At 38.4% G+C, this 14,579-nt stretch overlaps 1 protein-coding gene and 1 long non-coding RNA gene across 7 annotated transcripts in view; both read right to left on the bottom strand.

Annotated features, from left to right (window-relative positions):
- LOC139194941 (uncharacterized) overlaps window positions 1-14,579 on the bottom strand; it is a 77,663-nt gene that overhangs the window by 56,504 nt on the left and 6,580 nt on the right. The window lies entirely within an intron of this gene.
- LOC114825104 (disease resistance protein RPV1-like) lies at window positions 92-7,211 on the bottom strand. Of its 6 annotated transcripts, none has more exons than XM_070820069.1 (7): window positions 6,701-7,211; window positions 5,519-6,608; window positions 5,005-5,370; window positions 1,695-4,922; window positions 1,411-1,569; window positions 998-1,300; window positions 92-721 (listed from the first exon to the last, which is right to left on the bottom strand). In XM_070820069.1, exons 1-4 carry the CDS (start codon window positions 7,183-7,185, stop codon window positions 2,106-2,108), a joined length of 4,758 nt encoding a protein of 1,585 aa, XP_070676170.1. In that variant the 5' UTR covers window positions 7,186-7,211; the 3' UTR covers window positions 92-721; window positions 998-1,300; window positions 1,411-1,569; window positions 1,695-2,105. The 6 variants fall into 6 exon arrangements, with proteins under 6 accessions (XP_070676170.1, XP_070676178.1, XP_028959287.2 ...); XM_070820077.1 differs by having other exon boundaries at window positions 92-680; XM_029103454.2 differs by having other exon boundaries at window positions 998-1,294.

Below are 14,579 nucleotides of genomic sequence, written 5' to 3'. Positions count from 1 at the left end.
CCTCTCCACCTTCACTGGGTTTAGAGTGTTGTGTGGAAGCGCTAATTTGAAACCAATAAACTAATACGAAAAAATATGAAAAACCAAACAATTCAAAATGACACAAAGATTTATACTGGTTCGGCATAAACCTACATCCAGTTTAAGGACAGTGAGGAAGTTCCACTAATAAACAAAACGAGATTACAAAGAAAGCTCTCAAACTCAAACCCAAAATACACTCAAATACACACAAATAGATGAGCGAATAAACGAATTAGAAACAAAATATTTGTCTCTCTGCAACTACAACAATCTCTAACTGGTTTCACTCTTACCAAAAAAAAATAAAAATGCAGCAGCTCCGAATTATTTCTCTCTTCTATTGGGTTTCGGCTCCTCTTCCCGTCATACTAGTGCAGCTGCTTCGGTTCAACCTCTCGTCCAAATTGCACAATGTGAGGCTTTATATTATGAGCGCTAAAAAGACCTAGCATGTGATCCGCACATGCCAACTAAAGAGCCACAACAGTTTGGTTTTAGGTCCGCGTAAGAAAGGGTCGAGACCCAACAGAACTGAGCAGTCAAATCCAACACACAGGAATTATTCTCTTCAGTTTTCCTTTGCCCCATCAGGAAGTACCAATCTTTTAGGATATAAATCCTCCACGTCGGGGGTTTCACCTCAACCAGGGCCGGTCCTGAGTTTTTTGATGCCCAGTGCGAAAGTTCAAAATGTGCCCTTTTTAGTACAGAAACATATGTTTAAAATAAATATTTTGCGAGCTTAATCACATGTATGTGTAAAAAAATCATCACTAGTAGCATGCAAAATGCCTTCCAATTTCTATCATGTATGTGCAAAATTTTTCACATCAACCAAATTATGATTAAAAACAGATGGAAAATCACATATACGCAGAACGCATTAAACACATCCAATACATCACAATCCAATCACATATTCATCCAATCATATAAAATAACATATCCCACTAAATTAATCTCAACTGCATACCATGTGAACCACCAAGTTGTTGAAGAGAAGAGCATGCAAGAACCGGCGGTGCAACTCCGGTGACCAGTTTCGCCTTCGTTTCCCTGTCCATCTTTCTCTTTGTTCTTGTTGTTCCCACCACTGTCTCCACTCACGGTGTCCGTGGTGGAACTAGTAGCCGGAGCCGAAGAAGGTTCTTTAGCCACCGGTCCATTTGTCTTTCCAATGCTTTTTTTTTCCTTTGGAAAGGCTGAAAAGCACCCCATTTCTCTTCATCTCCATCACTATAGCCTTTAACTTGCTCCTCCTGCCATTACCCTACACCTAAAAATCAATACTTTCCACTTCTTCACCTCAAATTTTATAAGCAACCAAACAAAAGGGCAGTCACAAAATTTACTAAAATTGATGAAGGTGGAGTCTTTTTTTTATACCTCTTCGAGTGGTGCATCTGGAGTTGTATGAAATCCGTGTTAATGGAATGAATTCCTCAAAAACATGCCCCTCACTTGAAGTCTGCTCAGAACACTTAGATTGTCCATGCAGGTAATTTGCGGTTGCATCTGAAATCTGCTGCTTGCACCTCTCAATAGCTACAAAAAAAACCCCAATTTTGAAAACAGAAACCAGAACAATTCAAGCAAAAGAAACGAAGCTTCCGACTTAGAACACAAAAATTAAGCTGAAATTTGAGAAGGGTTTGTGTTCTCCGTAGTACCTTGGGCTTGGGCAGTTGGGTGACAAGCTCCAAGCAGAGAGGGAGCTCCCTTTGAAAAACTTGAATCTTATGCCTCTCCTCCATGCCCAAAACCTGGACGACTTGTCCCCTTCAGATACCCTTTATGTTATATTGATTTTTAATCCCCAAAACCTGGACAAGTTATCGCCTACAGCCTTTATTTTGGGCTTTGGACAAATTTTTTTTTATACCTAATTATTTGGATTTTGTTTTTTGGGTGCCCCATTCAACTTTGGGCCCTGGACAATTGCCCCTGTTGCACTGCGCCTGGGCCGGGCCTGACCTCAACTTTGTTCAGCCGCATTATAGCAACACCCCTCACGGTTCCTCTTAGAATGAGCAACTCTTACCAGTGATCTGCCAAAAGCACGAAATTCCGCTTCAGAATTTTCATGATGGATAGTCAGGCTGTGTCATGCTTTGGTTATGCATCTCTTCACTATTGGCATAAAAGAGACGAACTCCACACCTTCTGATGCGATGCTGCTGCCCTGGTACCCAAGAATCACGTGATTGGACTCCATCTAAATGACGAAGGCCCGTGAGTTTATTAATTGATGAAGGCAGTTCTTTGATTGCAGTCCCATCTAAATGAAGCTCTGATAGCATCTCCATTCCTGAAATCTCTGGAAACCTCTCAAATTTTGAGCAGCCTGAAAGAATAAGGGTTTGCAGAGATCCCATACGAATGCTGCTCGGCAGGCTCTTGAGTTCTTGACACCCAGATAGATCCAAAACAGTAAGGCCCGTGAGTTTATTAATTGACAAAGTCAGTTCTTTAATGGTAGTCCCACCTAAATAAAGTTGTGATAGCTTCTCCATAACATCTGAAATATTTGGAAACTTCTCAAATTTTGAGCAACCAGAAAGATTAAGGGTTTGAAGAGATCCCATATGAATGCTGCAGGGCAGGCTCTTGAGTTCTAGACACCCAGATAGGTCCAAAACAGTAAGGCCCCTGAGTTGATTAATTGACGAAGGCAGTTCTTTAATTGCAGTCCCATCTAAATAAAGCTTTGATAGCTTCTCCATAACATCTGAAATCTCTGGAAACTTCTCAAGTTTTGAGCAGCCTGAAAGAAAAAGGGTATGAAGAGATCCCATACGAATGCTGCTCGGCAAGCTCTTGAGTTCTTGACACCCATATAAGTCCAAAACAGTAAGGCCCGTGAGTTTATTAATTGACGAAGGCAGTTCTTTAATTGCAGTCCCATCTAAATATAACTCTGATAGCTTCTCCATAACATCTGAAATCTCTGGAAACTTCTCAAGGTTTGAGCAACCAGAAAGATTAAGGGTTTGAAGAGATCCCATATGAAAGCTGCTCGGCAGGCTCTTGAGTTCTCGACAACCTTTCAGGTCCAAAGTAATAAGGCCCGTGAGTTTATTAATTGACGAAGACAGTTCTTTAATTGCAGTCCCAGCTAAATATAACTCTGATAGCTTCTCCATAACATCTGAAATCTCTGTAAACTTCTCAAGGTTTGAGCAACCAGAAAGATTAAGAGTTTGAAGAGATCCCATATGAATGCTGCTCGGCAGGCTCTTGAGTTCTCGACAGCCTCGTAGGTCCAAAGTAAGAAGACCTGTGAGTTTATTAATTGACGAAGGCAATTCTTTAATTGCAGTCCCATCTAAATGAAGCTCTGATAGCTCCTCCACAACATCTGAAATCTCATGAAACTTCTCAAGTTTTGAGCAGCCTGAAAGAAAAAGGGTATGAAGAGATCCCACACGAATGCTGCTCGGCAAGCTCTTGAGTTCTTGACACCCATATAGGTCCAAAACAGTAAGGCCCGTGAGTTTATTAATTGACGAAGGCAGTTCTTTAATTGCAGTCCCATCTAAATATAACTCTGATAGCTTCTCCATAACATCTGAAATCTCTGGAAACTTCTCAAGGTTTGAGCAACCAGAAAGATTAAGGGTTTGAAGAGATCTCATATGAATGCTGCTCGGCAGGCTCTTGAGTTCTTGACACCCAGATAGGTCCAAAACAGTAAGGCCCGTGAGTTTATTAATTGACGAAGACAGTTCTTTAATTGCAGTCCCAGCTAAATATAACTCTGATAGCTTCTCCATAACATCTGAAATTTCTGTAAACTTCCCAAGGTTTGAGCAACCAGAAAGATTAAGGGTTTGAAGAGATCCCATATGAATGCTGCTCGGCAGGCTCTTGAGTTCTCGACAGCCTCGTAGGTCCAAAGTAGCAAGGCCCGTGAGTTTATTAATTGATGAAGACAGTTCTTTAATTGCAGTCCCACCTAAATATAACTCTGATAACTTCTCCATAACATCTGAAATCTCAGGAAACTTCTCAAGGTTTGAGCAACCAGAAAGATTAAGGGTTTGAAGAGATCTCATATGAATGCTCCTCGGCAGGCTCTTGAGTTCTTGACAGCCACGTAGGTCCAAAGCAGGAAGACCCGTGAGTTTATTAATTGACGAAGACAGTTCTTTAATTGCAGTCCCACCTAAATATAACTCTGATAGCTTCTCCATAACATCTGAAATCTCAGGAAACTTCTCAAGGTTTGAGCAACCAGAAAGATTAAGGGTTTGAAGAGATCTCATATGAATGCTGCTCGGCAGGCTCTTGAGTTCTTGACACCCAGATAGGTCCAAAACAGTAAGGCCCGTGAGTTTATTAATTGACGAAGGCAGTTCTTTAATTGCAATCCCATCTAAATGAAGCTCTGATAGCTCCTCCATAACTTCTGAAATCACTGGAAACATCTCAAGGTTTGAGCAACCAGAAAGATTAAAGGTTTGAAGAGATCCCATATGAATGCTGCTCGGCAGGCTCTTGAGTTCTCGACAGCCTCGTAGGTCCAAAGTAGCAAGGCCCGTGAGTTTATTAATTGATGAAGGCAGTTCTTTAATTGCAGTCCCACCTAAATATAACTCTGATAGCTTCTCCATAACATCTGAAATCTCAGGAAACTTCTCAAGGCTTGAGCAACCGGAAAGACGAATGGTTTTAAGAGACTTCATACCAGTGATGCTCGGAAGAATCTTAAGATCAATGCACCAAGTTAGACTCAATATAGCAAGGTTTTTCAAAGCTGAAATGGATGGGTCAACCTCACATAACCTTGTACAATTTTCGAATCTCAGTTCCTCAAGACTTGTAGCCCTTGTGAAGTCAGGGGTTTTCTTAAGGTATTGACAATGACATAAATTGATGAATTTCAACTTTTCCAGAGGCTGTTAAAAAGTCCAAGAAAACATGCACAACTCAGAACCTAAACTTTGAAAATAATAAATTTACGTAAATGAAAAATCGTACCTCAGCTCCTTTCCAAAGTTGTTCGATGCAACTATAGCTCATGTCAAGGTTTACAAGATTCTTGAACTGAAAGTTGGATGGCCAAGACTTTAGGGGGCAATCACGCCAGATGAGGCACCTCAATTGAGAAGATTGGAACTTTAAGTCCGCAATCCAGTGTTCTATGAAGCAATCACTTGGAGTTTGATGGCCAAATGAATCCCTGACTGCAAGATGATATTTGTAAAAATGCTTGGTGTAAATATCAGCGTCATCACCGATCATGAGCAGTCTTAGTTTTGTCATACTAACAAAAGCTTCAGTATTTGAGCATCCCTCTTTCAAGATTGCCGAATCCAGGATTATGGTTTCAACTGCTTCTGTAGCCTGGATAAACCAACAATGTAATTTAAAGTGAAGGAAAACACTGACAACCTTATTGAATATTATAAACAATGCATGTTTGCTATAAAATAGATTTTGGTCAAAAGCTGAAGTTTTCTACTAAACATTGCATAAGAAAAAGATATCTCACTGTATTTTTAGTCAGCACATGATGAACATCTTCATAACTCCACAACCTACTTCTTCTCCCAGGCTCTTTGATAGATTCTTGGCGAACGATTTCCCGACCCATTTCCTCTAGTAAATCATGCATCTCCAGTGTCCCCCACTCTGAGACAGATATTAGAGCTCGATCAATTAGAACTCTTATTCCAGTATGGGGATAGAAGCCACAACTGTCCAGAATTTTTTTTGCCATGTCTATATCCATTCCTTTCAAGAAACATGCAATATCTAGAAAGACATTCTTCTCTGAATCATCCAGTCCATCGAAGCTTGTTTTAAGCACATTATGAATTCCCCTTTGCGGGATCTTCCTTATTTTTTCTAACACATCTTCCCACTCGGGCAATGTTTTGTTATCAAGAAAAGCTCCCAACACTTTGAGTGCTAAAGGCAGACCTTGAGCATATTGTATGACATCCCTTGAGAGCTGATCATAAACTCTGGTGGGTTGGTTTGTTCTGAAGGCATACTGCTTGAAGAGTTTAAGAGCTTCTGGCTCCCTTAAGTTCTCGGGCTCATATACAGCACCAGCTCCACTTAATAATTGTTTATCTCTAGTTGTTATAATGACCCGACTTCCACCGCCAAATGAATGCTGCTCTCCAAGTAAGGCTTCGATTTGGGATAATTCATCAACGTCATCAAGAACAATGAACACTTTTTTCCTTTGTAGCCTTTCCATTATCACTCTGGAACCTCGATCCAACGTGCCTAAACTCTGCACCTTTTCCTTCAAGATTCTAGAAAGAAGCACTTCCTGCATATGTGCTGCACCATTTTTCGAGAAGCCTTCCTTGATATTTTCGAGAAAGCAGCAAGCTTCAAATTGACAAGCGATTTCATCATAAACAGCGCGAGCGATGGTGGTTTTGCCTATACCTCCCATACCCCATATTCCAACAGTGAAAACATCATTCACCCCAGGACGTAACAGTGAATTCACTTTATCTATGTGGTAATCCATTCCAACCAAGCCATTATCTTTGCTTGAGGAGACATGGATCAATCTCTTAAATATGTCAACCACAATTTCCTCAATAAGCTTGGCATCATCCCTGTGAAATATGAAAAACAGCACCGAATTAAACTAGATGCTTTAAAAATCCCAATTCAATAGTAATTAAGAATATAATTGAACAGTAATTACTCGTATTTTCGCGAATCCCATCCGGATAAATTGGTGGCTCTGGTTAGTGCGGACCTCCAGCTCTTCACCTCTTCCATTTCGGCGTTCGATTCGCGTTCGTGTTGAGCAAAAGCTTCTGCAAAACTTCTCTTGAGCTTACGAACTTCAGATGGATCGACTTGGTAGAAGATCGGCACCACTATCTGATTCTTTGTATCCATGCACGCCAGGATTTTGACCAGTTCTTTCAAGCACCACGTCGAAGAAGCGTAGTTCTGGGAGAAAACCACGATCGAAATCCTTGACTCTTCGATGGCTGAAAGGAGTTCCGAAAGGTCGTTGCCTTTTCTGAGCTTTTCCGCGTCGATGAAGGTGTTGATTGCTTTCTGATCCAGAGCTCTGTAGAGATGGCCGACGAAGATCTTGCGAGTGTCTTCGCCTCTGAAATTCAGGAAGACGTCGTACTTCCACGAGGAAGAGGAAGAAGAAGAAGCAGCCATTGACATCTGTTTTTTGGGGCCTAATCTCTGTTTTTTGGGGCCTTTTTCGTTTCCGCTGTGATTTTTTTGTTTGTTTTAATGAAATATTAAAACAAAACAAAAATGTAATGTTAAGAAAACTAAATTTTTTAAGGTGAATTTATAAACTAAGTTGTAGTTGACTAGTATTTGCCTACACACTTTGTATATTTAAACACATTTTGTTAGAAAATGAGAAGGAGAGAGAGGGAGAGAGAGGGAGAGAGCGGGAGAAAGAGAGAACGTGGAGGAGTGGGAGGTTTTTTTTTTTTTTGGTTTTTTTATATAAATATTTGAGGTATTTTAACATCACTCGTAGGTGAGACTTCAACAAAAAACAATAAAATTTGGACATGTGAAATTACATTATTACCCATCATTTTTTTGTGATAAAAGACTAATTTGTCTTTTCATCATTTTTTGGTTGACAAAAAATATTTTATTAATTAGTAGAGATTAGATTATTCATTGAATATCAATTAGCATGATGTTTTTAATTGATGAAATATCTTTTAACTTGCAAATTTGATTTAAAATTTTGATTTTCTTAACATTATTAAAAAAATATAATTTTATAAATTTGAAAGAAAAAAACTGTAAAATCGTCGGAAAGTCAAATGAGTCGACGAAAATAAGTTTCCTTTTACTAGGTGGTTTCCTAGCACTATCCCAAAAAAAAAAATGTAATTCTATAAAATTGGAAAGAGGATACTCTGTAAAATGGTCGGGAAGTTAATGAGTTTCTTTCTACTAGGTTTGTACATAAAAATAATAATATTACTAATTTATCTTCATTTTTACCACTTAATATTCTGGTTTAGTAGTATTCCTTTTTACTTCTAATTTTTAGTTTCAATTATCACTAAAGGTGAATTTAAACCACATTATTGCTAGGCAATGTGAAGCTTAGCTCACCTTTTCTCTTAGTACAAATAATATCGTTTGTTAAAAAAAATATTTTTATCATTAGGAAGCCAGAACTTTACATTAAAGTCACAAGGTGTCACAAGAAACAATTGGACTAAAAAACCCCTGAATTAAAAAAAAATCCAAAACTAACGTGAAAATTTGATTTCTCATCTCCAAAGGTATTTTTGTAAAAAAAAATTAAACAAACCAGAAAAATTAGCAAAAAAATAAGAAGAAAAGCGGAAAAAAAAAAGGAAAAATAATAATAAACTTTGTTGGAACATTACTTATGCAAAAAGGCTTTTTGTTTATCTTAACTAAACTACATATTAATAGAATTTTTTTTGTCAATTGAAAGAAGATGAAAAAATTATTATTACAATAAAAAAGTTAAAGGCAGTAACATAATTTTACAAAACAAAATTTTGTTATTTTTTATTTAAACCCCACTTATAGGTGATTTTAACATATCTATTTTAAAAAATAAAAAATAATCCTCTCTCTCCTCACTCTTACGTTATCTCTCACTCTCTTGCTGCTCTCCTTTAACTTTAAAAACAAAAACAAAAAATTAACAGACAGTTTGTGCATAGCATATTCTAGTCAATTTTAAATAACAGTTTAGTAATTAAAAATTTGAAAAGAAATAACCGCTTCTTATTGAGAAGTTAGTGGTTTTTTTTGTTGAATTTATTCTAAATATAAAATTAAGCCAATTTAAAAAAATAGAATAAAGTATCCAAAAAAAATCAAATGCAAAAGAAAGAAGCTAGTAATAAAATAAGGGTAGTGCTATTCACACATATTTTTTACCTCTCACATATTCTTATTAATTTTGTCATTTGATCTTATTCAACTTATTTGATTCGATTGCCTAAAATCAAAAGACGTGTATGAAAAAAAGAAATGAGTGTCTGGATAACATCATCCTAAAATAATACTTCAACTTATTGGGAAATTCAAATACGAATTGGACTAGCCTGGTTTTAAATTTTTAAAAGGCCCATCAGAATGAGTCCAAATAGGCCCATGGCCGGCCAGCATTATTTTTTTTTTTCGTCAAAAGAAACAAAAAGGTTAATGATGGTAAATTGGTAATCCCATTTCTTGAGTTTAGTTTGTAAGTTGTTCATGACGGTATTGAATTTGATCCAAATTGTACTCAAACAGTTTAGAGAGAAACTTGAGTATAACTAGAGACATATTTGAACTGAAATATTCACACAATTAGTGAGACATCTCGAATATCAAATGCACTTAATTCTTTGGACAAGTTGAAATTTTGGTAAGGTATATAACCTACCATAAAATCTTCATATTTATGCGGCTACAAATATCGTGAATCTCAAGTCCTATAACATGTCGTGTTTAAATCTGTTTTGTTTCGTGCATGTTTGAAATTGTCATTCTCGCAAAAACAACCAGAAGTCCTACCAAATGCTTGTGAGTCGTGACATAAAAATAGTGCAGAAACATGTGAATCAATATGGAAATTGAGCAAATTAAGAAATTATTCTAATCTAGTTCTGAATCTTCTAATTAACAACATCAATGTGATTTGAACTTGCGTAATCTACGTTTTCTGACACACCCCGATCCTAGAATCAAGGCGTGCTGGTCGTCACGTGAGTGTGACGTAACCATAAGTGCAGTGCGGAAGCAGAAACTAAAAGAATTACGAAGGAATTAAAACCAAATACTAGCAAAGGTTAACCGACTAACATGCTAGAGTGAATTAAAGTGTGGACACACACATAAACAGAGCATAAACACTAGTTGCAGTCGAGTAAGACCATAACTAAAATACATCACCCACAGGTGAGTCCTACATTAAAGAAGTCTGTCAAAACTCCGTAGAAATCCTCGTGGGTGATCAACGCAGCTAACTAGAACCTGGAGGGGCGAAAAACAAGATAGAGTGGGTCAGTAAAACCAAAGCTTTTCAAAAACATTTCACCAAAAACAATTCTAACCCCTCACTGTAAAACCTGTATACTTTTTCCCAGAAAATAACATAATAGTATACATATCTTCATATAACTCAAATTCAGAGACTATGCCATGCTATAAATGTCAAAACAGAATATGGATGCATCAATATGACAGGTGATATAAAGAATCAACCGGAGACCTTGTAATTGGCCTTGTACAGTTAATTTATAAAGCCCAACATCCAAACCAGCCGAAGTCACAAACTGTGACCTGTACGGCACTGCTAGAGTCACCACAGTGACCTGTACGGCACTACACTGCACATAATGTCGGAACTACCTAAAGTAGTCTGTACGACTAGAATGGTGTAAAATACGCTTTAGTGCTTCTCTCATCAATCATCTGTGCACATAATCTAAAGTCACCTACCAGTCGGAATCACCTCAGTGATCTGTACGACTAGCATGTCGGAACCCTCTCATGGTCTGTACGACATGCACCTACTTGGATCCAAGGTGAGCGTACGGTGCGGTGAATACTATAAGCACTAATACCAAGGGTGCAGGTTATGAGTTCTCAACGCAATCACATCATCATTCATTCATATAAACCATATAAACTCACCTGATACTCACATGTGCGTCCACAGCACCAATTCACATTTATATATATATGCATCAATATCAATTCATATAATTTATAATATGCATCATGGCAATTGAAAACATACTTTCATATAAATTCAATTTCTGGGACAATTAAGAGTATATAGGTAATACGAAAATAAAAACTGCCCATTCACTGATAAGTCGAAGGGTCGTAACCCCCGTGACGTCCCTGGATACGCTCGTCCTTGGGATAGGTGTCACCTATATGCGAAACAACTATAAAAACGTTATTTAAAGCACATTACCAATAATTCGTAATAACTTCTCATACGGTGCTCAAATTGGGTATATGAATATACCACAATGACCTACTCGACGTCACGGACGTCGACAAATTTTTAGAAATTTTTTTTGATGTGGCACGTGCCCCCACGCGCCAAGGCAGGCACGGGGACACGCGCCCCCACGCGCATCATCCCTAACCTCGGTTCGCCGGACTGAATTTTCCGGTGGCCGGAAAACTGGGCGATTTTCAAACGCCTTGTTCTCCTTTGTTTCTCAACCATTTTCTTCGCATTTTATATCAATTTGAAGCCCTCAACATGTAGAATCACGATAGACTAGTTTAAGGCTCTAAAAACTACGAAATCTCACCGAAGAAATTCCAAGAAACCGGCCAACTTCGAACTACACGATCCCGACGTCCAAAACTTTCAAACAAACTTCCCCGAGCTTCCTTAGGACCTCACTAAGCTCACTACAAGCTTAGAATTCCCTAAAAATGAAGAATTTACGTGTGCATGAACAGTACTCAAATCGGACCTCGAGATTTCAACGTGATTTCGAGGGTTTCACTTCCTAAAACTAGCACCAAACAACTCAGGAGGTCGAAATGATGAAGAACCATACCTTTTTAGCTTCGATCCGTGGAGTTTTGAAGGTTTTTGGGTCTCATACGTACACTTCGAAAGGAGAGAGGGAGAGAGTGTCGTGAGGGATGAGAGAGAAAGGGCACGGGGAATGAGAGAGGGAGATCAGGTTGGGTGTGTGTGTGGTCCAAACAAAACCTAATCACACCAAAACATACATACTAACATTAATCCCACTTAAAACAAAAACTTAGAAATGTATGTATTTAGACCAAAATACACACATACCTTAACACCTGCTAGGGGCAATCCCGTCAATTCACATTCCCGTCAAATGTAACTTTGGGACGGGCTGTGACAATCTTCCCCCTTATAGAATTTCGTCCTCGAAATTCATACAACCAAACAAACCATCAATAACCATAAAACAACCTCGGATACATCTCTCTCATTCGATCTTCCGTCTCCTAAGTAACTTCTTCCACTGAGTGGTTCCTCCACAACACTTTTACTAAGCTCACTGTCTTATTCCTTAGAACTTTATCTTTCCAATCCAAGATAGTCACTGGTTCTTCATCATACGTTAAATCCGGATTAATCTCCAGAGGTTGAGGAGGAATCACATGTGAAGGATCTGAAATATAATGTCGAAGCATCGAGACATGAAACACATTATGTACTTTGGATAACTCCGAAAGCAACTCTAATCTGTAAGCAACTTCACCAATCCTCTCAGTGATCTCATAAGGTCCTATATACCTCGGACTTAGCTTGCATCTTTTTTCAAAACGTACTACACCTCTCCAAGGTGATAATTTCAAGAATACCAAGTTACCCACATCATAAACTCGATCAGTAGCATGTCTATCTGCTAAACTCTTCTGTTGATCCTAGGCCGCTTTCAGGTTAGCCTTAATCACTTGAACATTTTGAGTAGTCTCATCCACAATCTCTGGGCCCTCTAGTACTCTTTCGCCAACCTCTGACCAACACAATGGCGTACGACAAGCTCTACCATAAAGTGTCTCAAACGGTGACATACTAATGCTCGAATGAAAACTATTATTGTAGGCAAATTCCATCAAGTCTAGGCGATCATGCCAAGAATCACCAAACTGTAACACTGAAGATCTCAACATATCCTCTAACGTCTGAATGGCCCTCTCTGATTGTCCATCAGTTTGAGGATGATAAGCAGTACTGTAAAGTAATTTCGTACCAAGAGCTTCTTGAAAAGCTACCCAGAACTTAGAAGTAAATCTAGGATCTCGATCAGAAATAATGTTCACTGGAACTCCATTATACTTTACAATCTTCGTAATGAACAACTTAGCCAATTTATTCAGAGGGTACTTTTCTCTCAATGGAATGAAGTGTGATGACTTCGTAAGCCGATCTACAATCACCCAAACACCATCAAATCCATTTCGTGTACGTGGAAGCTTATACACAAAATCCATAGTTATATTTTCCCATTTCCACTGAGGAACGGGAAGTGGTTGCATCCGACCAAAAGGCTTCTTCCTCTCAGCTTTGACTTGTTGGTAAACAATACACTTACTTACATCTTAGCAATTTCCCTCTTCATACCTGGCCAATAATAAAACGGTCAAATGGTATGGTACATCTTAGTCCCTCCTGGATGCGTCGCATAAGCTGAACAATGAGCTTCATCCAAAATTTCCTTCTTTAATTCTTCATTATTCGGCACATACATTTTGTTCTCCTGCATAAGCATACCATCTGATTCTCGAATCTGGAGATCTTTCTTTTTCCCCTCATTTCTCAATTGAATCAATTCTTGGATTTCTTCATCAACCAACTGAGCTTCCAGTACACGATCGACTAAAACTGGCTTGACTTGGAAACTAGCAAGAAAAGCTTCCTTTTGATCTTCTAACTCTAACTGTACTCCAGTAGCTCTCAAATCTGCAAGAAGAGGAACACGGCATGCATACAAAGCATTGAGTCGACCTTAAGGTTTCCTACTCAGTGCATCAGCTACCACATTTGCACGACCCGGATGATACTCAATAGTGCAGTCATAATCACTTAATAATTCCATCCATCTTCATTGACGAAGATTAAGATCATGCTGAGTGAAAAGATACTGAAGGCTCTTATGGTCTGTGAAGATCTTACATTTCTCACCATAGAGATAATGCCTCCAAATTTTTAAAGCAAAAATAATGGCTGCCAATTCAAGATCGTGAGTAGGATAATTCCTTTCATGAATCTTCAACTGCCGAGAAGCATAGGCAATCACTCTATTATGCTGCATCAAAACACATCCCAAACCATTCAACGAAGCATCACTATAAATCTTAAAGTTACCACTATCATCAGGAAGTACCAATACTGGAGCATGAGTGAGGCAATATTTCAACTGCTGGAAACTTTGCTCACACTTCTCGTCCCACTCGAACTTAACATCTTTCCTGGTTAACTTCGTTAGTGGCAAGTCAATCATAGAAAAATCTTGAACAAACCGTCGATAATAACCTGCTAGATCAAGGAAACTCCGTACCTCAGTGACGGTTCGCGGTTGTTCCCAATTCTCTACTGTTGCTATCTTTTGAGGATCTACTTGAATTCCTCGTGCCGATACTACATGCCCCAAAAATGCCACTTCATTCAACCAAAACAGACACTTGCTAAACTTGGCATACAATTGATGCTCCCTAAATTTCCTTAGTACCAAGTTAAGATGTCGAATATAATCTAATTCAGACTTAGAATATACCAGAATATCATCGATAAAAACAATGACGAATCTATCAAGATATTGCTGGAATACTTCATTCATTAGCCTCATGAAGGTTGCAGGTGCATTAGTCAATCCAAATGGCATCACCAAAAATTCATAATGTCCATAACGGGTTCGGAAAGCCATCTTAGGGACATCATCCTCTTTAATCTTCAACTGATAATAACCAGATCTTAAATCAATCTTAGAGAACACACATGCACCTTTAAGCTGATCAAACAAATCATCGATACGAGGCAATGGATAATGGTTTTTAATCGTCACCCGATTCAATTGCCTGTAATCAATACATAATCT

The sequence above is a fragment of the Malus domestica genome, chromosome 01 (genome assembly GCF_042453785.1).
Source record: "Malus domestica chromosome 01, GDT2T_hap1".
Classification (NCBI taxonomy): Eukaryota; Viridiplantae; Streptophyta; class Magnoliopsida; order Rosales; family Rosaceae; genus Malus; species Malus domestica.
This window is presented reverse-complemented; position numbering and strand designations above follow the sequence as displayed.

Bases quoted from the DNA above. Each gene is read 5' to 3' on its own strand.
- LOC114825104 (XM_070820069.1), bottom strand. From the start codon at position 7,185: ATGTCAATGGCTGCTTCTTCTTCTTCCTCTTCCTCGTGGAAGTACGAC. The intron at 6,609-6,700 runs GTAATTACTGTT...CATATTTCACAG, and splicing joins TGGGATTCGCGAAAATACGA to GGATGATGCCAAGCTTATTG. The intron at 4,923-5,004 runs GTACGATTTTTC...ACTTTTTAACAG, and splicing joins AACTTTGGAAAGGAGCTGAG to CCTCTGGAAAAGTTGAAATT.